General features: G+C 44.5%; 2 protein-coding genes across 3 annotated transcripts in view; both read right to left on the reverse strand.

Moving 5' to 3' along the window:
* LOC134439261 (SHC-transforming protein 4-like) overlaps positions 1-165 on the reverse strand; it is a 32,105-nt gene extending 31,940 nt beyond the window's left edge. The window contains exon 1 of the mRNA XM_063189158.1: positions 1-165. This exon is cut by the window's left edge and continues 217 nt beyond it. Coding sequence (XP_063045228.1) covers positions 1-134 — 134 coding nt within the window. The 5' untranslated portion in view covers positions 135-165.
* A 3,313-nt stretch (positions 166-3,478) lies between these two features.
* The window catches only part of secisbp2l (SECIS binding protein 2-like), a 49,482-nt gene continuing 30,346 nt past the window's right edge, over positions 3,479-22,614 (reverse strand). Inside the window, exons 13-19 of one of the 2 annotated variants that reach the window (XM_063188339.1) lie at positions 20,475-20,610; positions 19,074-19,236; positions 14,016-14,236; positions 11,656-11,810; positions 8,908-9,127; positions 8,014-8,416; positions 3,479-7,175 (exon numbers count right to left, since the gene is read on the reverse strand). In XM_063188339.1, coding sequence (XP_063044409.1) covers positions 6,803-7,175; positions 8,014-8,416; positions 8,908-9,127; positions 11,656-11,810; positions 14,016-14,236; positions 19,074-19,236; positions 20,475-20,610 — 1,671 coding nt within the window. In that variant the 3' untranslated portion in view covers positions 3,479-6,802. Of the gene's footprint in view, positions 7,176-8,013; positions 8,417-8,907; positions 9,128-11,646; positions 11,811-14,015; positions 14,237-19,073; positions 19,237-20,474; positions 20,611-22,614 lie in introns of both variants that reach the window. The other variant, XM_063188338.1, reaches the window with a different exon arrangement.

The raw sequence follows: 22,614 nt of genomic DNA on the forward strand, positions 1-22,614 counted from the left end.
CCAGGTACTCCACCTCCGCCACCGGCAGCAGCAGTGTTGGCGGCGGGCATCGGGTGACTCCGGGGGTTCAACCTGGGGCTCAACGTCCGCAGGCCCAGCAACAGAGCCGGGCTGGATATCTTGATGTTGCCCATGCGGGGGATGAAGGTACTGAGGGTGGACGAGCCTCCTCCTCCTCCTCCTCCTCCTCCTCCTCCTCCCTCCTGGGCAGGGGGGAAGAGCCTCTCCGTGGTGGTGGGGTCCAGCAGCAGGCCTGGCTGGTGGTGGTGGTGGTGGTGGTGGTCAGGGGCCCCAGAGACGGAGATGGAAGTCAGGGTGGAGGTGGAGGTTAGACAGGGGCCCTTGCTGGTGGTGGTGGTGGTGCTGCTGGTCTTCAAGGAGCCTCCGCCTCCATGACCCGTGCTGTTGGTGTGGACATTGCCGCCGCCCCCGCTGCTGCTGCTGCTGTTCTGGGGTCCACTGCCGTCCTCCAGGGAGGTGACTGAGTCGTTGCGGAGGCGGCTGTACTTGCAGCGGTACAGCATGCCTCTCTGCTGGGAGAACGGACCCGAGTTGGTGCGCACGACTTTGGGCAAGTTGGACTCTTTCATCGCCGCCGCTACCACCGCCACCACCACCACGGCGCCGACGCAGGGCAGAGGAGGGAGGGGGGAGACCAAGCTGGGCAAATGCCACTCACACACTTGCCAAGAGACAGACGACCTGTACAAAGAGAGGGAAGGAAATTCACACACAAACACAGACAGACAGACAGACAGAGACACACACACAGACACAGACAGACAGACAGACAGACAGACAGACAGACAGACAGACACACACACACACACACACACACACACACACACACACACACACACACACACACACACACACACACACACACACACACAATGGGAGCAGAGAATGAGCAAGCAGTGTGTAGCCTACTGCCCTTCCGTGGAGGAGCCTACGTAGTGATTAGAAAATACTGAAAAAAAAATCAATAACTGAGTGTTCACCTTTGCTTCATTGATTAAAAAAGCTCTATCCTTCTTTCATTAATAAATTCAAAACAAAATGTGGTTAACACACTCTGTGAATTTGATAAATATAGAATTGTGGTCTAGTGAAATTCAATAAACTAGTAGTCCTTCTACTTCCTTCTGACATAGTCCAGTCACTCACCTCCGTGGGTCAACGACATATCCAGAATGAGAGTACTATCCCTCTGCACACTGATGGATGAGTCTCCCCCTCTCCAACATCGCCAACATACTGAAGCACAAAAAAGAGGTCCCGACTCCCGACTCACACAGGGAAGCACTCTTCTCGATAGAATGCGTGCGCGTGTGTATATGACTGAGTCAAGGTCCTGTTTGCGTGACTGTACTAGTAGCCACAGTGAGCGAGAGAGACAGAGCGTGCGCTATCGCAGTTTTCATGAATGAACTTTCCCTTTTTTGTGAATGAGTTGCTCCCCCGTACTGCGCATGCTTTGAGGCGCGTGAATAGGGGGAGAAGATGCCTGTAATTGACTGACAGCCCCCCGGGCTTTCCCCCCCCCTCAGTCTCCGCTAAACCATCGCCCAATCGCGCGCAAGTCGAATGACTCATCCCCCTCCATCGCAGCCAGCGACCATTTGAACGTTCTCCAGCCGTCACTTCTCTTCTGTATCTTCAGGCGGCCCCATTGCACTGACTGGAGAATGATGCCCCTGTGCTTCGCCAAACGTTCAGATGATTTCCTTTAAAGGCAAGAGGGATTAAACTACAGCAAACTGGAAGCAAGGAAAGACAGGCATGTTGTGAGAATCATCCCAGGGTGTTTGGTTCTTTGGTGCGAGGAGACATGTTTTTTTTCCGCGGTGAGGTGAAGAAGGCGCTTCCTTTTGCCGCCTGGCTTTATGGACCACTGGCAATTGACGGACCTGTTTGACTATGTGAAGCTCATTCTCCCTCTCTTACAAACATTGCCCACATCTTTTACACACTTTCTCCTATTAGTGTCAGCGCAATCTCAGCGCACGATACCATGAAATAATTGAACTGCTTTTGGTATTCCAGCTCTGGTAACCTTCATTTTTTTGTGAATACCGTAGTTACACATCAGCACACCGCCTCTGTTATGCTGCACAATAAAACATGTTATGTGTTTTACATCGGAATCCTAACACATTCAAACACTGAAGTTGGAGATGGGGAAGAAGAAGGCGGCTATTAACCAACCAATAAATGGTCTTTAGCTCACAGACTTCCCCTAAGCAAATACTGGTAAGATACTGCACCGGAAAGGCACAGGCAGGTTATTTGCATATCTGTACAATCAGCTCGAGAAAATCTAATCCTCCTCCCAGACCGCCCCATCATGAGACTGTTACAGACTATACCAGCCCCTGAAGCCCATTCACAATTAATTTACGACATTGCGGGACTGATTCAAGTCTGCGCTAGTGTGGTCAAAAGTAGACAGGCGACTCACACACAGCATTAGGCATGGAGAGACTGCCTAAAAACAACACATTCCGGAGCAGTAACTCGGGCCATTCGTGAAGTCTTTACGAGAAAAACTGAAAAAAATCAACTTTAAAGGGACACTGTGTGAGATTTTTAGTTGTTTATTTCCAGACTTCATGCTGCCCATTCACTAATGCTATCTTTTTCATGAATACTTGCCACAAGCATCAAATTCTAAGTATTCATTATGACTGGAAAAATTGCACTTTTCATACACGAAAAGGGGGATCTTCTCCATGGTCGTCATTTTGAATTTCCAAAAATAGCCAATTTTACCTGCAAAAATTACTGTACTTGGACCATACTAGAAAACATTTGTTTATTACTTAGTAAACTTTCATGTAAAGATGAAATTTGGCAATTGGCAGCCCAGTTTCAATGAACAGCATACAGTAGTTGCAGTAGCCTACCTTTTTTGACCATTTCCTGCACAGTGTCCCTTTAAGCCTCGTGGTGCCTTTACGAATAGCCTCGTTTCTCGTGGTTGGGCGACGAAAGGGGGAACTGAAAATTGGGGTAGTTTGGTTCTGGGTGGAAGAATAATACGGACGGACGTCAACAATCAAGCGCGACTGAAGGCTAACTGGAAAAGACGGTAATCAAACATTTCAAACAAGTGATTTACGGTTAAGTTAAGGTTAGGGTTAGGTTTAGGGTTAAGGTTAGGGATAATGTTGGAGGAAGGGAGAAATGGCATGAAGCTGACACAACGCTCCCCTCCCGGAATGCACGCTGCTCGGTAGGTCTCTCTCCCTCACTCGCTCTCTCTCACCCACTCTCGACGACAGTGCGCGTAGCCCAACTACGAAAAATGAGGCTATATCGTAGCGGCACCACGAAACTTGTAGTTGATTTTCCCAGAGAATGGGCTCTCCAGAGTCTGATCTCACAAAATAAAGTAAATGAGCAGTGGATGTCAACTAGTTAAACATGCATTTTGTCACACGTTGTCATTTGTTACAGAAACACAATGAGTCGTGTACGTTTTTTAACAACATTTTATTATCATTAATAACAATAAGTCAGATGGTTAAGATTATACAATTAGGGTATGCGAGCCGAGGCTTCTACTAGTTCCTAGTGCTGTACAAGAGCAACTCTTAAATAGTAATATAAAGAACAGCCACACACTGAAAAAAGGTACTTCATTGAACCATATTTTTTTCACATTAGTTACAAGAGGTTGTCTGCTATTATTTACATAGTGCAAAGAACACACATTTTGCTTTCATTACTTCAGACACATGGTAACAAAGTGGGTAGGAAAGAAGAGAAGAGGAGTCGACAAAAAGCCTACGACACAGTACCTTTCATCTGACTGAAGACCTTCACTGTTTTACTGGCATGTCTACAACATGTTACCTGTTCCAGAGCCATGGTATTGCACAATACTTACAACTGTTCACAAGGGAGAATTTTCCACTATGTCTGAACATGATGACAATATATGCTCACAAAAAAGTTTTGATTCTGTAACATTTCATTCGTAAGTCGTTCAAAATTTGGAGGTTCAACCAAAAACAAAAATAAAGTTAAAACATGGTGTTAAGCTCACATTTTTTAAAAAACACAATGCTTAATCCTTAAACCATGCTATATTTTTTTACCCATCATTCCTGGCTAGATTTAGTTGCACATGTCCTTAGAAGCTACATGGGTTTAATCACTGATTCTGTTATGGAACAAGCCGAAGACCATTGCTTCACATTCCAAAATCCATTATATATAATACTTACATTTAAGAAACACGAAGGAAACCAGAGGATTGCCTTGGAGAGGGCTGAGCAAAAGACCATAAACTCTGCCACAGTGTACCAGCTGCAGTATAGCTGTTCCGAATGCTGATATTACAATAAAGATGACACACAAAATGTGACTTTATTGTAGGGCGTTTGGTTGGTTCTTTGAGAAATACAAAAATAACAGTACTAGAATTCAACAGCGCTCGCAGCATGGTCGTCTGTGGCAGAGTTACCCAAGGTCAGAGTGGCAGCTGAGACAGAGGGAAGGGAGGGGAAGAGCTGAGACGGAGGGAGGGGAGGGGAAGAGCCAAGTCAGAGTTGTTGTTTTTTTTTCTTAAAAGAAAGGGAAAAAAAAAAAGTCCAGAGCTGAGGACAGAGGAAGTCGTACGGGACGATCATACAAGGACTGGTCAGGGGTGTTTTACACGCTGCGGCCACTCCCATCAAGAGCCACAGCTACGATAAACATTTAGCATCATATCAAACACTACAGCCCCCCCCATGTCCCTTGCTTGGTGCAATGCCCATCTCTAATGCCAGTTTTACGAGGCCACGTTTGCCATTGATAACAACGCTGAACTGAAACCTAGTACAGTACCGTGACCAGGAGAAATCAAACTAGCCGAGCTTGCTTTAGTATGGACAAGCGACAAAGCACACAAGAGAAATAAAAACAAAAAAACAAACAGAACATCCCCAGATAAGCTTGTTACCCACGCAGGATAAATACAACAGATTAACTAGCATAACAACCTATACATGGTATGTACATCGAGACACATTTTGTTCTGAATTAAGTTCTCATTAGTAAGTGATATTACCAACCTCAAACCATTGTCACACAAACTGACATAATTTGAGATCCAACAAACAGACAAACAAACAAAAACAACACATGTGATCTGTGTAAAAGGTCCAGAATATCAATCAGGTGATTTTAGACAGCACTATGCTTCCGAAAGTGATGACTTGCACATAGTATAGTCGTATACTGTATATCCATCACAGACACCCCTCCTTTAACAGGGCTGTTCATTAGTCTAGGGAGGCGTGGCCTTGCTCTTATTCGCCCGTCTGTTCTTCCTGTTTCCACGAGCATGGACTTATTCCACATTCGCGTCAACAGGAGACACACCCAAATGAAAGTGAATAAATTAATAAATGAAGCACAGCAACTAAACCACCAAAACAATCGCAGTTTAAGCAAGGCCAAACATATTTCGTCAAATAAAGCCCCCACCCATAGCTAACCACCAATATTGGGGTATTATTATTTTTTTATCTTCTTTTCTTTTTTTTCTATCTTTTTTGTATGACGGAGACAGTTTAAGAAGCTAGAGTTGCAACATGACTCGATGATCGAGTCACTGCATTGGGAACTCCCATCAATCACCTGGGAGTTCTCTTCTAGGGTTTTCAGGCCGACCAGAACGGAGCCGGTGCCGGTGCCCGCACCAGTTATATTGGGCACTAAAGAGCTTATCTGCGACCCGCTCGTGTTCATACCGGGCTCTGAACTTTTTCCACACGTGACTATGTTACCCGGTTGAACCTGCTGACGGCCACATTGTCGTCACGGTTCGCAGAGAAAAAAACGCATTGCGAACCAACTTTCCGGTTCGTGATCGCTAATATCTGCGGCGTGAACACGGCATCCGGTTTGCGATTAGGTGCGGGAACGAGCACCGGCAAGATTCTCAGTTGGCCTGAATGCGCCCTTCTAGACGGCAACCGGTCGCATGTGTGCAGTCCTCAACATCACTGTAGTCCACAAACGACTTCTTCCCACTGCGTAGTAAACTAAAAAGAGGAGGGAGTGTGGTGTTGCGGTCTCGAGGGAGGGACTTATTTTCCAATTCCCTTTGAAAGACCTCACTGCACCTGTCAAGTCAGTCAGTTACAAGGTAATTCAAGTATGAGAGAGGTGGAGATGTGCACCAACAACTAACGTCTCCCCACTCAGCTCTCCGGCAGCTACACGCCAGCATTGAGAGAGTGAGTGTGTGTGTGTGTGTGTGTGTGTGTGTGTGTGTGTGTGTGTGTGTGTGTGTATGTGTGTGAGAGAGAGAGAGAGAGACAGAAAGAAAGTGAGTAAGTGAGTAAGAATGTGTCGTGTGCATGTGTGTGTGTGAGTGTATGTACTGGGGTTATTTTTGAGAAGGTGAGTTTGGTTCGATAGTATACTATAGGTTGGTCGTCTTCCTGAGATACTGGTTAGGTCTGGAGCCAGAGACATGGCTACCCATGGCTGTGGAGCTGCTGGTTGCTTGGAAAGGAGGAGGAGGCGATATGGAGGAGTTGAGGAGGAGGAGGAGAAGGAGAAACAGAGGAGGTGAGGAGGAGGAGAAGGAGAAATGGAGGAGGTGAGGAGAACAGTCAGAGAAGATGAGGCGAAGAAAGGGAGGTGAGGAGACAAAAGAAAATGTGGAGATGAGGAGAAATGGAGGTGAGGAGGTGGAAGGAAGAGGAGGTTGAACAAAATGAAGAAAGTAGAGAGAGAGAGAGAGAGAGAGAGAGAGAGAGAGAGAGAGAGAGAGAGAGAGAGAGAGAGAGACATGAGTCCGTTAGCCCTGTGTCTTCTGGGCCTTCTGGGTCTCTGTAGCCTCCTTGCCCTCTGGAACCACCACCACCTCTGCCGCCTCTAGAACCTCCTCCTCCTCGCTCGCTGCACCCCCATCCTCCTCCTCATCTTCATCATCCTCCTCCTCTTCCTCCTCCTCCGTGCTGTCCTGGCTCTTGCCCAGCTGCAGGTTCTCCAAGGTCTTGGAGACCCAGGACTCGATGCGGCTGCAGGAGAGAGGAGGCACCTCCACGGAGATGGGCTCTATGGGCGTGTAGTCGTCCTCTTCCTCCTCCTCCTCCTCAGCCTCCTCCAGCATGCCTGGCACCAGCGTGCTGGTCGTGCTCGTGATGGAGGAGTTCAGCAGGTCCCGGCAGCTGAAGGAATACATGAAGGAATTGATTCATTGAACTGATTAATTCAGGAAATGAAAAAAAAAATGGAAGGCAGTGGCTCGATGACTCCCTCTCTACATAAGGTGTCTGATCAGATATGTGAAGTGATCTGATGAGGCGGTCGTTAAGAAACGGCACCACGAACGGCGCTGCCCTGTGCATTTGATGTTACGGTGATTCTATGGCGGGAGTTACGTTCATCACGTTAGCGCTTAGCTTACGTAGGCTAGTTGAGCGGTGAAAGGCTACCAGACGGCGGAATATATTTACCAGTACAGGTACTTACTTGCATTACTACTAGGGGTGGGCGATTTGACGATATTATATCGTGAATCGCGATATTGAGTAAAATATCGTCTCGAATCTGCCAAAGTGGAGAAATCGTATAGATCGTCTTGCAGTGAGGATGTTTATTATCAGTATCAGAGTGACGTTTTCTCACTTGTGTTGTCTTCACTTTATTCTTTACATTATTGTATTCCAATTGTACACTTTATGAGAGTATCATCAGTGTGTTAACATTTTATTGACTGCAAATTACAAATTGCAAGTATATGAAAGTTATTTTTTGTTGTTTTTATTTTTTTGGATGGAAGATCGTGATAAAATATCGAAATCGTGATTTCATCTTAAAATATCGTGATACAACATTTTTGCCATATCGCCCACCCCTAATTACTACTGCATCTAATAATACATGAGGCTTCGGGAGGGAGGTCTACTTGTATTCTACCACTGAACTCTGCTAGTTGGCATCCATTACACGTCTCCACCAAGGCAGTGGAAGCCTCCATGTCCAGATGCACTCGACGCGACTCACCTGCCGTCCAGCGAGCCCGTCTCGGTGCTCTGCTGCGAGGCCCACTCCAGGCGATCATCCGGGGCCGCCTTGGCCGCCGCTCCTTCCTCCTTCCCACCGCTGCCATCGGAGGGCGCCGTCGCTGCTGCTGCTGCTGCTGCTGCTGACGCCGATGCTGATGATGATCGTTGGAGGGTGCTGGACTGGGATAGGGAGTGTCCGGAGCTGACGCTGGATGCTGATGTGGTGGATGTGTTAGTGGTGGTGGTGGTGGTGTTGGCCGTGTGGCTGTCTGGCTCCTTAGGGAGCGGGGGGGTTGTGCTCCTGGCGGGGGACTTGCTGCTGCTGCTGCTGGTGCAAGGAGGCTCGTTGTCCATGGGCTCCAGGCCGTCCGTACACTCCACCATGTTCCTCCAATTGGTTTCTGGAAGATGGTAAAGAAGACACACTTCAAATATTAGGTATCCCCCCATAGTATAGTTTACTTTACTGTTATTGGCCCATCACTGTTACTTGTCCTGTCTTGCACTTTGATATCAGTCCTGTGTATAGTAAGAAAAGTAGAATTAGAAAAGTAATTTCAATTTCCTTGTATGACCTGTGCATATGAAGAAACTGACAATAAAAGCTGACGTGACTTGACTTGACTTGATAGTTTAGCCCAGAGATTCTTTAAGTATATAGAGATATGCCAATGTAATAGGTTGCTATGGGCACCTAACATGACCAGGTTCCGGTCTGCCTAAAGGGGCGTGTCATAATACTCCTAGCATTGAATAGAACAGTCCTTAGGTCTGCCTAGGTCTGCCTAAAGGGGGATTTCCCCCCCTCCCCCTTGCAATAATAGAACCCGGAAACAATGGGCCAATGGAACCTCTCTCTCTCTACTCTCTCTGGTTTAGCCCAAGGTCTTACCGTGTTCCTTCTCGTTGACCTCTGAGATGGGCTCTGAGATGACGCTGCAGAAGGAGATGGCGCTGGCGGCGGAGGGGTTGCGGGAGTGGCCCATGTGGTGCGGGACCTTCTTGACGTTCTTCAGCGCCTCCTCGGCCTGCTCCTGCTCCAGCGCCGACACCATGTCCTTGTAGGCCTTTCGCGCCTCCTCCGTCAGAGACACCAGGCGGTTGAACAGCTCCTAGTAGGGCACAGAAGAGGAAAGTCAGGCCCGGAATAATGAAAAAGCGTGAAAGCCCATTGGGAAACTCCAACTCCCATTGTCATTGCGACACAGCACTCCACAGCACACTGCACACAACGAAATTGCATTTATGCCTCACCCGTGCAAGGGGGCAGCCCTCAGTGGCGCCCCATGGGGAGCAGTGCGGTGGGACAGTACCATGCTCAGGGTACCTCAGTCATGGAGGAGGATGGGGGAGAGCACTGGTTGATTACTCCCCCCACCAACCTGGCGGGTCGGGAGTCGAACCGGCAACCTCTGGGATGCAAGTCTGACGCCCTGACCGCTTACCCATGACTGCCCATAAATAATGCACACATAATGCACAGGCTAGATATGGCTGCAGCCTTGAGGCCTCCCAGGCTGGCAGGTGGGGTGCTGATTCGCCATAATTGAAAAGTTGCGGACACTGTCTATGTAAATTTGTCGTGAAATTTGCCTTCCAGGAGCCCCACAACAACCTGCAGCCTAGGGGCCCCAGACCGTCTTAATCCAGCCCTGAGTAGAGTAACATTTATAAATCCCGGAAGAAACTAAGATGTCTAGTAGCATACATACCTATACACACAATATACAAGACATTGTGCACATAATTGAAACAAAAACTAGAATCACGAAGATTAAGACCTGAACAAATATCCAGACGGTTGAACAGCTCCTGAGGACACAGTGTTAGATGATGTTCACATGTGACACGTGCCAATGACACGTGGGAAAGGCCAAGTGACATGTCGTAGCGCAGGGGTGTCAAACTCAAATGGACCGAGGGCCAAAATCAAAATCTGGAGCAAATTCGCGGGCCAAACAATTTTTTTTTTTTACAAAAATGGACTAAAACTGCTTATGTTTAAATGAATGTCTAAACAGATTCCCATCATAGTTCAAATGTGCCTGCACATTCTGTCGCATTTGAGTGTGAGATGTTTCAATGGCCTGGGCCCACTCATACTCATACGCTCATACTCAATTTTCATGTTCAAATCTTAATACAGTTATGGTGTATGTGGGCCAACTGTAATACACATTTGAAATGATCTGGCGGGCCAAATAAAATGGCTCCCCGGGCCAAATTCTGCCCCCGGGCCTGAGTTTGACATCCCTGTCGTAGCATGTGAGAATAAGGAAAGAGGTATGCATAGAAATAACATGAAACAATAACAGGACAGTAAGGTTAGTGTTATTTAGCCATTTGGTAAACGTGTATGTACTGTATAATTATGAACTACTTGTACTCCTCTGGATGTTATGATACCGTCATCCAGAGTGGCCAGTTTAACTACGCTGTTGTACGATTTTATTTGGTGTGTTTAACGTCTGTGAACATCCACTGATCATCAAACTCCAAATCTACAACTTTATGCTTGTATCTCACTGGGATCCCTTATATTGTTCAGTAATGTTTTTCATGGAGGTCTGTCGGCGTGACGTGCCTTCCTATAACATGCCACTTCCGCAGGTCACTGGCGTGTCATTTGTGATGGATGTATGACGTTCATTATGTCTTAAAGGGACACTGTGCAGGAAATGGAAAAAAAGGTACTGCAACTATGCTGCTTATTGAAATTGGGCTGCCTATTGCCAAATTTGATCTTTACATGAAAGTTTACTAAGTATTAAACAAATATTTTCTAGTATGGTCCAAGTACAGTCATTTTTGCAGCTAAAAATGGCTATTTTTGGAAATTCAAAATGGTGGGCCATGGAGAAGATCCGCCTTTTCATACTGTATATGAAAAGTGCAATTTTTCCAGTCATAATGAATACTTAGAATTTGATGCTGGTGGTAAGTATTCATGAAAAAGGTAACTAGTGATTAAAAAGGTAATTAGTGAATGGGCAGCATAAATTCTGGAAATAAACAACTAAAAATCTCACACAGTGTCCCTTCAAGGTTATATTAATGAAGACGGAAGTTTCACCGCCGAAACGTGTCCGGTAAAAGATAACAAACTTTGACACGTCTCAAACAAAAGAACTTGAATAGCTAATGTCACATGTGATGCTGATGATGCAGGAGCCAGAAATTAGAAGAAGGGGAAGAGGAAGGATGTGCAATGTTGACCCACTGAGGGCAGGATAGGAGCACCGCCGGTGTTCTGTTTGAAAAATAAACAGAAGCTGGGTTCATATTTGTCAGGTGGACTCTTTACATGAGATAGATAAACGTAATGTAGGCAGAGAAGAGTGAGAGGTGGTGAGGGAGAGAGAGAGAGGGAGAGAGAGAGAGAGAGAGAGAGAGAGAGGGGGAGAGAGAGAGAGAGGGAGAGAGAGAGGTTGACAGACAGACAAACAGAGGCGTAGAGGAAGAGAGAGAGAGAGAGAGATAGAGAGTGTGTGCGCGTGTACGTGCATGTGTGCGTGCTGTGAGTGAGTAAGACAGCGAGGTAATGCATGTGCTCACTGCCCACAGAGGTAATGCATGTGCTCACTGCCCACCAAGGTAGTGCGTTAATGTGTTCACTGCCTATGGTACGTACTGCCCATACCTCCGCTCCACTGAAGTTGAAGATGCCGACTACGCTGACGGGGACCAGCTTGTTGACACAGCGGCCGAGTGCCTTGCGGCCCAGCGCGAACACAAAGGGGATCTCCTGCTCCCGAGCCATGGCTATGACATTGTAAAGAGCCTCATCCAGACCACCTGTATAGAGACACACACAGCACAGCAGAGCAGAGCACACACATGAGCTGCACAGGAGTGGTGGACGCAGGCGTTTGTTGTGTTGTGTGGATAAGGCCATTGGCCTTTGTGTGTTGAGCTGACGGTGGTATTTGATGGAGCACACTGCCCTCTGGTGAGAGGAATTTGAAAAGCAGCTTCTATAATGTGCAATGTGTAGTTAGTAGGTCTGAGTGTACGTTTGTTTTTTGTATTTGTGCTGTGTGTGTGTGTGTGTGTGTGTGTGTGTGTGTGTGTGTGTGTGTGTGTGTGTGTGTGTGTGTGTGTGTGTGTGTGTGTGTCTGTGTCTGTGTGTGTGAGTAAGAGAGAGAGCGTGGGTGTATGTTAGCTGATGTAAGGCATTTTGCTAATCTCAGATTTTTGCTATATGTTTACACTGCAATGTGCAATAATGTGTATCAGGTCTGTTTATGTCTTGTATCTAAAGTAGGTCTTGTATCTGTGTATCTATGTAAGCTGTCAGACACCTTCATTTCCCTCGGGATTAATAAAAGTACTCTACTCTACTCTACAAACGTGCCGTCTGAATTTATATGAACAGATTACTGAGTAGAATACACCTACAGTCTTCAACATAAGGAATGTCTTGTTATTAAAACTTAAGCATTTATCAGCAATTCCACCTTTAATGCTCATAATGGTCTCTAGATCTCTACAAGGCTAGAGTTTAACGCTAACAAAACGAGTAAATGAATAATGGCATCAGAACCATGAAAAAAAACGCCAAATCAACTGCATCATTGGCCACATTGAAAGTACAATACACTTCATACAGGTACATACTGTATAGCTGGCATATTCAAATGGTGGCCCGGGGGCCAGATGCAGCCCTTGGACAGCAAGTTGTCTGGCCCCCTACAAGCCCCTTGAAATACAGAATCGTTTTTCAGAGATAAAAGTATGGGCTCCGTTATCGTACTGAAATGGGACACGGGACATTAAAATGCAGGAAATTACATCGAAGAAATGCAAAACTTTCTGGGGGGAGGACCCCCAGACCCTACACTTCAATGAAGTCTCCTATACTTTTTTCATTGACAGTTGGCAACCATAATACATATGTATAGTTGACATTTAATTGAATACAGGGTGTCTACAGGTTTGACCAAGTCAAAATTAAGACATTTTAAGACTTTTCAATACCATTTTCCAAATAAAATTAAGACCAACTCGCTGCGTTTACAGGTTTTAGCAAGTCAAAATTAAGACATTTTAAGACTTTTCAATAACATTTTCCAAATGAAATTAGGACCAACTCGCAAGATCATACACAGGTTCAAATGAAGCAAAAAAAACAATTGGTTATTTACATTAATGTAGCCGTTTGAAAACACAAAACTATACACAATGAAACTTTACACTAAATAAAATTCAATAATGCGTTCTAAGTTACACTACATGGCTACAACTCCCCATTTCCGTCGCAAAGTTCATCACATGGCTGACATAATTATTCCTCCCTAAATTAAGCTCCACAAATTTTAGACATTTGGGTTGAAAATTTAAGACAAAATAAGACTTTTCTAGGCCTTATTTGGCGAAAATGAAATTTAAGACTTTTTAAGACTTTTTAAGGACCCGCGGCCACCCTGTGAATGCCCCTGCCGTATAGTGAAGAGCAATATAGTACAAACTGTATGTACAATATGCAATATATAGTACAAACTGTATGTACAATATGCAATATATAGTACAAACTGTATGTACAATATGCAATATATAGTACAAACTGTATGTACAATATGCAATATATAGTACAAACTGTATGTACAATATGCAATATATAGTACAAACTGTATGTACAATATGCAATATATAGTACAAACTGTATGTACAATATGCAATATATAGTACAAACTGTATGTACAATATGCAATATATAGTTCAAACTGTATGTACAATATGCAATATATAGTTCAAACTGTATGTACAATATGCAGACTATGTCTATTGTATGTCTTATTGTTACCAGTCCATCACTTTTACCTGTCCTGTCTTGCACTTTATGTCAGTCTTGTGTATGTCTATGACTTGGCATGGTATATAGAGAGAAAAGGTCATTTAATTTTCCTTGTATGACTTGTGCATATGAAGAAAGTGACAATAAAAGCTGACTTGACTTTTGTCTATAGCCACTTTGATTTACTCTTGGGCTTGGGCACGCACCTTTGGCCTGTATCTTCTCACAGTTGGGCGAGATGATGACGCACTTGATCTTGCTGAGCTTCATGTGCTTGGTGACCTCGCGCAGGCCCATGACGAGGCGGCGCTTGGCCTTGGCCTTGCTGGGGTCCTTCTGGTACACGCGCTCCTGGAAGCGGACCAGCTCCTGCAGCAGTAGCGTCACACTCTCGTCGATCTCCTTATTCAACACCTGGTTACAGTACCTGGCAACAAGGGACAAGAGGGACAAGATTAGATTTCATTTGGGGCCTTTTTGGCCTTTATTATTACAGGACAGCTTGAGAGAAGACAGGAAATGACTGGGAGAGAGAGAGACGGGGCAGCGTCACGCTCTCGTCGATCTCCTTATTCAACACCTGGTTACAGTAGCTGGCAACAAGGGACAAGAGGGATAAGATGGATTAGATTTCATTTTTCACTTTTTTAAAGTTTTTTTGGGGCCTTTTTGGCCTTTATTGTTACAGGACAGTTTGAGAGTAGACCGGAAATGACTGGGAGAGAGAGAGAGACGGGGCAGCGTCACGCTCTTGTCGATCTCCTTATTCAACACCTGGTTACAATACCTGGCAACAAGGGACAAGAGGGACAAGAGGGATTAGATTTTCAAAATCTCTGGATACAGTATCTGCAACAGGGACAAGGTACATAGGTAGGTAAGATCTTAGGTTTAATTAAAGGGGTATGCCACTATTTTGGTGGTTAATACCGTTAAAATCGTTGGCTGGGGTTTATAAAGGTGGTAAAGTGTCTTATTTTTCATGTAAGCCGTTGTCTTGCTGTAAGACAAGTTAAAAGAGGGAGCATGTCGCTAAGCTAGTGAAAGTCAATGGATCCGTGTAGCATGCTAAATACATGAAAAATAAGACACTTTGCCACCTTTATAAACCCTGGCCAACGATTTTAACTGTATTAACCCCCAAAATAGTGGCATACCCCTTTAAAGTACATGTAACAAGGACAAATAGAAATTATACATTTGGTTAGATTTCACATCAACCTCAGGGAGCGCCATGTCTCAATGAGCCAAGTAGATCACATGGCAGTGGAAATAATATTATATAACTTAAAAAGTAACATGAATTGAAAACTGCATTTAGTCTGAGTACTGTGATCTTTAGCAACTCATGGCAGTGACTGTAAGCACCGATTGGATTAGTGCAGTGAAGAGTAAAATATTACACAATATTGACATATTAATAAACATTAACATTTTAGTCAAGCGAAAACTGTATTTAGCTTTTGGAGTGCGAAATGGGTCTGAAAACGACTGCATGTCTGAAAAGCAGAGATGGTGAAAAACCTTGAGGTAAACCTCAATGTAACGTGGCGTCAGACTTGTAGCACCATTAGGAGTTGCCCCCTTGCCCAGCTGAGGCATACATGCAATTTCATTGTGTGCACAGTGAGCACTGGGTGCTGAGGAATGTTGCATCACAATGCCAATGGGAGTTGGAGTTTCCCAGGTGGGCTTTCAATGTTGTCAATGGTGTTGTGCAATATTACTTGGACATGTAGGATGTACGTACGCCTTGTTCACAGCAGCCCCCAGCTGTACTGTTACACCAGCTGTGAAAAGCCTTACATCATGACCATTATGTGCAAGGCAGTGTAGCGTTGCATATGGTAATACTGCAGTGCTTTGAACCTACCAATGTCCTGTAGGTTAAGTCCCTAGAGAGAATACACCCACTGCGTACCTGCACAGATAACCATGCACTTTATACATGTCATGCTCTTTAGTAATGGTGGGGTGGCGTCCGCACCAATGTCTTATCCTGTGCGTATCGCTCGGTGTGTAATTCCAAGAGCAGTTTTCCAAAAAACTGGGAACACTGATGAAGGGCTAGACCCGAAACGTTTGTCCCCTGTCTGTCGGTTTTATTTACTTTTTTCGGCTTTGTTTAATACAGTTTTTGATTTTGCATCCAGCTCCAGTGTGCGACTCCTTTCTTCCTTTTTATCATAATGCTCTTTAGTTAAACCTGTTGCAAGAATATTAGTGGTACGGCTTTTATGCACTTCGATAATAGGAGGAAGCACATCATTTGGTTAAAAAAAACCCAATAAATTCATTTTAAAAAGTATGCCTAGAGGTTGCTTCCTTCGTGAGCCTCGTGTCATGTCCTCCTTAAAATCTGCTTTTAATATAACTATGGCAACAGAGTATTAAAATTGCAGGGGGACAGAAGTAGTTTACAATTAGACAGGGATAGCTCGCTCGCTTTAGATGGACACACGCTGCCACATAAGAAAAAAACACTGCGACCAATGATAACATTGTGAAGGCAACTGAACATGCAGGGAAGATGTGGCTTCAATAGATTTCACAGGGCGTTATGAGGAAGAGTGTCCTTCCTGGTTCGCACTTTGGCTAGACACAGTAGGCAGTTAGGGCCTACTGCTAAAATCTACAGTCCATAACCTCAATATCCAATTGGCTACAATTCACAAAACGACTTGCAAGGTGAGTAATGAATAACTTTAATCGTTTTGATGAGGATTCTTTCGCATGTGTAATTAACCATGGTGTGAAAGCCTTGCCATGAATGTGGCTGCTCGGAACTCCTTCTCTGAACTTTCTGCTATGTAAACGACGTGTACCAAACCAGTACAGTCACCCCCCGCCAACTTTCATGAATATTTATGAAACTAGAACCGAACGCGGAACTCTAATGTAAAGGAGCCAATAGTTCCAAAATAGTTCCAGGAAGTGAGCATAAAATACAGAAATTGCAGCAAAAGGTAAACGTAATTGCCTTTTTTTAATTGATGTTTTCCTTGAATTTGCTTGTTATGTAAAATACGCTGCTTAGAATTATCTGAATACATGTGAATCATGTCACCAGCAGACTTCTTGTAGCCTGGTTGTTGTCACAACTCTGAATACCATGGCTCCGGGTTGTCTTCCTACTTTGTGAGGCAGGGGCCAGACTTGGGCCAACAGTGCGCCGTGAGAGCGGTGGCACGACAGCGGTGGGCAGCATAGGACAGCCGGACGGCCGATTGTTTGAATTGAGCTGCGAGAGTTGAGCGAGTTGAACGGCTGATGCAGAGTACAATGGCCTCAGTGCTCTGTGCATATTTTGGGGAGACACACAAAGGCAGGCTTGTGGAAGCAAGCGTGGCATACATTGTGGCGTAGAGCACCGGGTGCAAGAGTGTTGTGTTGTGTTGTGTCTCACTGTCCGCCACTGAGCAGTGCTTGAGCTGCACGTCGCAGGAGGTCCCTGCACACTGTACCATTCATTCTCTTCACTCTCTTCGTGTGCGTGAGTGTGTGTGCGTGTGTGTAAAAACAGGCCACTTTTTCACAGGAAGCGGAAAATGAATAAACTCTTCACAGGGTTTTCTTAGTAGGTGGTCAGAAACAGCACAACGAGCTGTGCAACTGCCCATTGTAGTGAACTCTCAGGACGAGCAGATCAGCTATCCAGTTAAGGTGCCATTTATATTAATTAATTTTACCAATCATCGTGCGAGCGTGTTGAATACTGCTTACGTTTACAAACAATTGTCTTTCCTGTAATTAAAAAGCTGATCTGTTTACAAAAAAACTGTGATCGGCTGATTCGCTGGTCACATGACTAATCAGCCATCACGTCACTTGATCGCCCTTCCATACGGAGCATGCGCAACTGCTTCCAAAACAAACACTTCTTCTGTCTGTCTCCGTTCAGAGAGTAAATGAGCTAGTTGTGTCTTAACCTAGCATGTTTAGCTAACTTGCTACAGCCAAAGAGGCAATTTTACAAGATGGATTCACAAAGCAATCAATAATAATGTCACTTGTGCGAAATATGCATACAGTACAGCATGCCTACTATTCCAACTGTAAGTTTAAGTAACAAATAAAAGTGTTAAGCAATCGCTAACGCTAATCGCTAACGCTAATCGCTAATAATGGTAATCGCTGATAAGCAGCTGTTAAACTGGCTCATGTTATTTGGTGACAGGATGGCGCTGCCAGAATGAAGAAAAAGTCAACACAAACAACATGATTACTACCAAACCGCAGATTACATCTAGTTTAATTAATAAGATGATGAAAATACCCAAACTACCCCGGCCGCAATTGAACCTAGAAAACAATCTTGGCAGCATGTTTTAATTCCTCAATATGTCATCCTTAAGTCACATGACCAACTCAGATGTGCGTAATCTCGTATCTCGCCGTTTACAACAGCTCAAATCAGCAACGTATGCGAATCCTTACGTGGGCTCTGGCGTCTTCAAACCGTTCTCCACGTGTACACGTGTTATTCAGTATTTTATTGTAAATGAACAGTGCAAACGCAAATGATTCGATATAGAAACACATCAGTGTAAATTAAGCCTAAGTCACCTGAGCTGGGGTGCATTTCTCAAAAGAGAAGGTTAGCAACTGTTAGCAACTTCGGTAGTTGGCAATGGGAAAATGCATTGAAAACAACAAAGAAGCTATTGTAGTAAGAAACTTTGGTTTTGAGAAATGCACCCTTGGCATGGTTATGTCCTGAACTCTGACTTGACACCTCTTATGTCAAATCACACATTCTTGTTCCACATTGTTCTCAGACACTTGAATGGGGAAGTTACAAAAAATTCCCTCCATTGCCGAGAAGCCTTAAGACTGATATTAATTCTTGGTAGAAAACTAGAAATGCACTTAAGAGAGTGCATACCTCCGCCAAGGAAGCTGTTTGATAGATCATTTCAATATGTTACACCCTTTTTTAAAACCTGTTTCTGCCTTGTTTTTTGACAATGGAGCACTGAATTTCACTTCGCTTTGATGTACTGCATTTTGAGTAGGAACGGTACTGTATACTGTACATCATATCACATCATGTATTAGGCCTCGGCACTCACTCTCTGAGTTTGATAATACTCTATGAACCCTGTCTGACCAATGTCTTATTACTACATCGGTGAAAGCTTGATCATATTTTCTCTTCGTTGATAATTTTTTGCTCAGTTCACTTCTATGTACTTAATTTTGGCCATTAAACCACAGACTTGTACTGCTTAATATCAGGATTGGAGTCGGCGGGCGGCACTCACTCTCTGAATCTGCGGCTGTGTATCTTGGTGATGGCAGAGGCCATGGGGCTGCCGATCCCCGAGCTGGCAGGAGAGCCCTGGGACACGGGCGTGATGCTGTACGGAGAGTTCTGACTGGCTGGGGATAAGGAGGCATCATCACTGGGCACGCTCAAACCGTTCTCTGCAGAAGGAACAAATAGAGAATGTGCTGTTAAAATGACAGCCATGGCATACATAACAGCTCAACTAAACAACGCCCGCTACTGACACATACAGTACACAACGAAATGACTGAAAAAAGCAACAGACAGTGGAACAGATGATAATACCATATGAAGAGTTCAGATGCAAAAACCCCTAACTCTGCACTTCTATATTTTTAGAGAACCCCATTGTTGGTTTGGTTTACATTCATGTACTTGATAATATATATAAATAGTTATATTACATGAATAAAATTTAAAAATATGCAATTTTGATAGCTTTGTATTAAATAAAAATGAATTAAGATTATTTTCTGAAACGGCACTTAGGGGGTTTTGCATCTGAACTCTTCATATGCTGTGCTATGGGCAAAGTGGGCTATACCTCCTGGTCAAAACCCCAAATGCAAAATGACAAAGGGATGACGAAGCGAAATTTTACAAAATCTGCCCAGTTCATTCAGACATTTTCTCCTGACAGAGATAGAGGCCGACATTTCCGACAATTATGTAGAATTATGTGGTGAAGTGAATCAGACACAATCATGCGTCCTTATTTTTGACGAGCCAAAAAACGTCAGAGAGAGAGAGGCAGGGAGGGAGGAAGTCACTTGGGAGGAAGGGAGGGAGTCAGTGTTGCCATATGGAAAATGCAGAATTATCGTACTAAGACCTCAAATTTTTCTTTTTTTTTTGGTGTTGGGAGAAAATTATCGTACAAGACCCAAATTGTTGTTTCAAGGCATCTAAATGAACTGAATGACAACTCTGTACGATCAAAAAAACATGAAGTACGATAATTTCAGAGGACAAAATGGGCAAAATTGTGGTACAAATACAATAATTATCGCACATCTGGCAACACTGTCTAGAGGGAGTGAAAGTGACAGACAGGGGGTGCATCCCAATATGTGACCTTGCCTCCTCCACTTGCGCTTGTCTCCTCGCCCCGCCTCCTGGCCCCTCCTCCGTGGAGAAAACGATAAAGTTTCCCAGCTGTCAGCCTTGCCACAACAACTTTTGAGGGACTGTTTTTCATTCACCATCCCAATTGCAAACGAGAAAAAGACGTTACAATTGAGCTTTTGCAAGATATTGAAATATAATGCTGTTGTCAGTGATGTCATCATGACGAGAAGCAAGTGGAGGAGGCAAGTGGAGGAGGCAAGGCCGCATATTAAGATGCACTCAGGGAGAGGCTGGCTCTCTCTCTCACCCTCCTGGGAGACTCCGTCGCGGGGGAGGTCCGTGTCTGTGAAGTGCAGCTCCTCTTCGCCCGGCTCTCCTGCTCCGTTCGCACCCGGCTCCACCGAGAAGCGGCCCTTTCGCACCTCCCGCTCCTTCAGGATGATCTGCGGTGGGGGATGGGGGATGGGGGATGCGCGTGTGTGTGTGTGCGTGCGCGTGCGCGTGCGCGTGTGCGTGTGCGTGTGCGTGTGCGTGTGCGTGTGTGGTGTGTGCGTGTGCGTGTGCGTGTGTGTGTGAGTGTGAGTGTGAGTGTGTGTGTAGGGGGAAAAAGACAAATATTGGTCAGAAACTCATCGCAAGCTGTTTTAGAGCAGAAAACAAACAAATCCCCATAAAATCGGAAAAAAAACCTTAGGCACCGCTAACTGATAGTGTTATTACTATGGCTGGGACAATAATGCATTCATTTCGATTATTATATGGTTGTGACGTCATCTGTCGAATGCTCCATTCATTTCAACGGGGCTCCCCAACTTTCGGACGTCTGTTATTTTTCGATAACGGACGGGTTGGTCTATAACAGACCGCTGTCAATGGCAACAAGACTTTTCACTGCTAAAGCGACTTTTCAACAAGACTCTAATCAGCTGCTGTGATAGACAGCACCCGTTGTCCTGGCTACCGCTGTCAATGGCAACAAGACGTTCACTGCTAAAGCCACTGGCTTGTATACAAGTCAGTGGCTAAAGCGAATGTTTCATATCACTCCGCAGGGGGTCGGTCTTTTGTCACTCTAATCAGCTGCTGTGATAGACAACACCTGTTGTCCTGGCTAGCCTACCTAGCTGTTGCCTAGCGGTGTTCCACAACGGCACTGTTTTGTTTTGCGCAGCAACAATCTTAACATTAAATAGGTCTAAAGCGATGTCCCCGCATGTGTGAATCATTTAAGTATATCCATATAATAAGCGGGTTAACTTTCGGCGAGTCGGTCGCTTTGTGGAATAGCAGCACTTCAGAGAGAACAAGACCCCTCCGCTCCGCGTCGGGGTCTAAAGATTCTCTCTGTCGTGCTGCTATTCCACGGTAGCGACCTTCTCGCCGAACGTTAACCCTTACTTAATAAATCACGCGATTCGATAAATTAATTAATGCAATTAAATTAAAAAATTAAAGGTGAAGGGCAGTATTACACCTGATGGTGAACAGCCTGCTGAAATTGAGAAGAGTTCTCTCTTCTTTTAAAAATGACTAATGCTTTTAGATTACCCTTATTTATTGTAATTATTCAAAATCTATGTAAAAAAAAATATATTTTTCACTGTTCTCAAGTCAGATATTTAAATGTGATTAACACATTCACTACCAAGTCATGTAAAAATATGTTTAGCCTCCCATGCGTTGGCTCCCAAACCGTAAAATTACGTTTTTACTTTTTTTATTATTGGATTCTGAATCTACACATTCTAATGCACATTCTGTGTGATTTTCGTAATAATGTGATGAACAGAACTGACATAGATCATGAAAACACCTACAAAGTCAAAACTCCTACAAAGTCAGGATCTGGATATTTCATCATCTGTGCATTTTATTACACACAGTATTTGAGTTTTATTATTGCGAATCAAACCACTTCCTGATCACGTCACGCCACGTCTCCATTTACTTCCTAGAGCATCAAAACAAAACATGTCCTGCCAAAGCCCTTGCTAGCTAGCCTGCTCCTAAACATATGATGGAAGGATAAGGAGTTTTGCTGCCATCAAGATAGGTGTAAAATGGAAGGTTGTAATGAAAAACAGCATGCAACACAGCAGGAAGTGACCTAATTTTGGGTGAGTACTTTGGCACGTCTACTTTTATCTACAGAACGAAAACTGCCAGTCAAGTGACATTAAGCTAGCTAGCGTTTCAGATGATGTGGCCTGACCAGGTGATTTTTGCATCTAAATAGTTTACTTGGAAGCTACTGGAGTTGTTCTTCATGCGTGAAAATGCATTTAGACCCGCAATTTAAACTCGGAGAGTCAGAGCGCACCCATGACAAAAAAGGCTTTATGTCAGTTCGAATGTTCAAAATCACTATTTTCACCTAAACCAGTGCTCGCTTAAAGTGAAATAACTTCGGAATGGAACAAGCTAGAAACAAACCGTAAAAATATACA

This window comes from Engraulis encrasicolus, chromosome 22, assembly GCF_034702125.1.
Source record: "Engraulis encrasicolus isolate BLACKSEA-1 chromosome 22, IST_EnEncr_1.0, whole genome shotgun sequence".
Classification (NCBI taxonomy): Eukaryota; Metazoa; Chordata; class Actinopteri; order Clupeiformes; family Engraulidae; genus Engraulis; species Engraulis encrasicolus.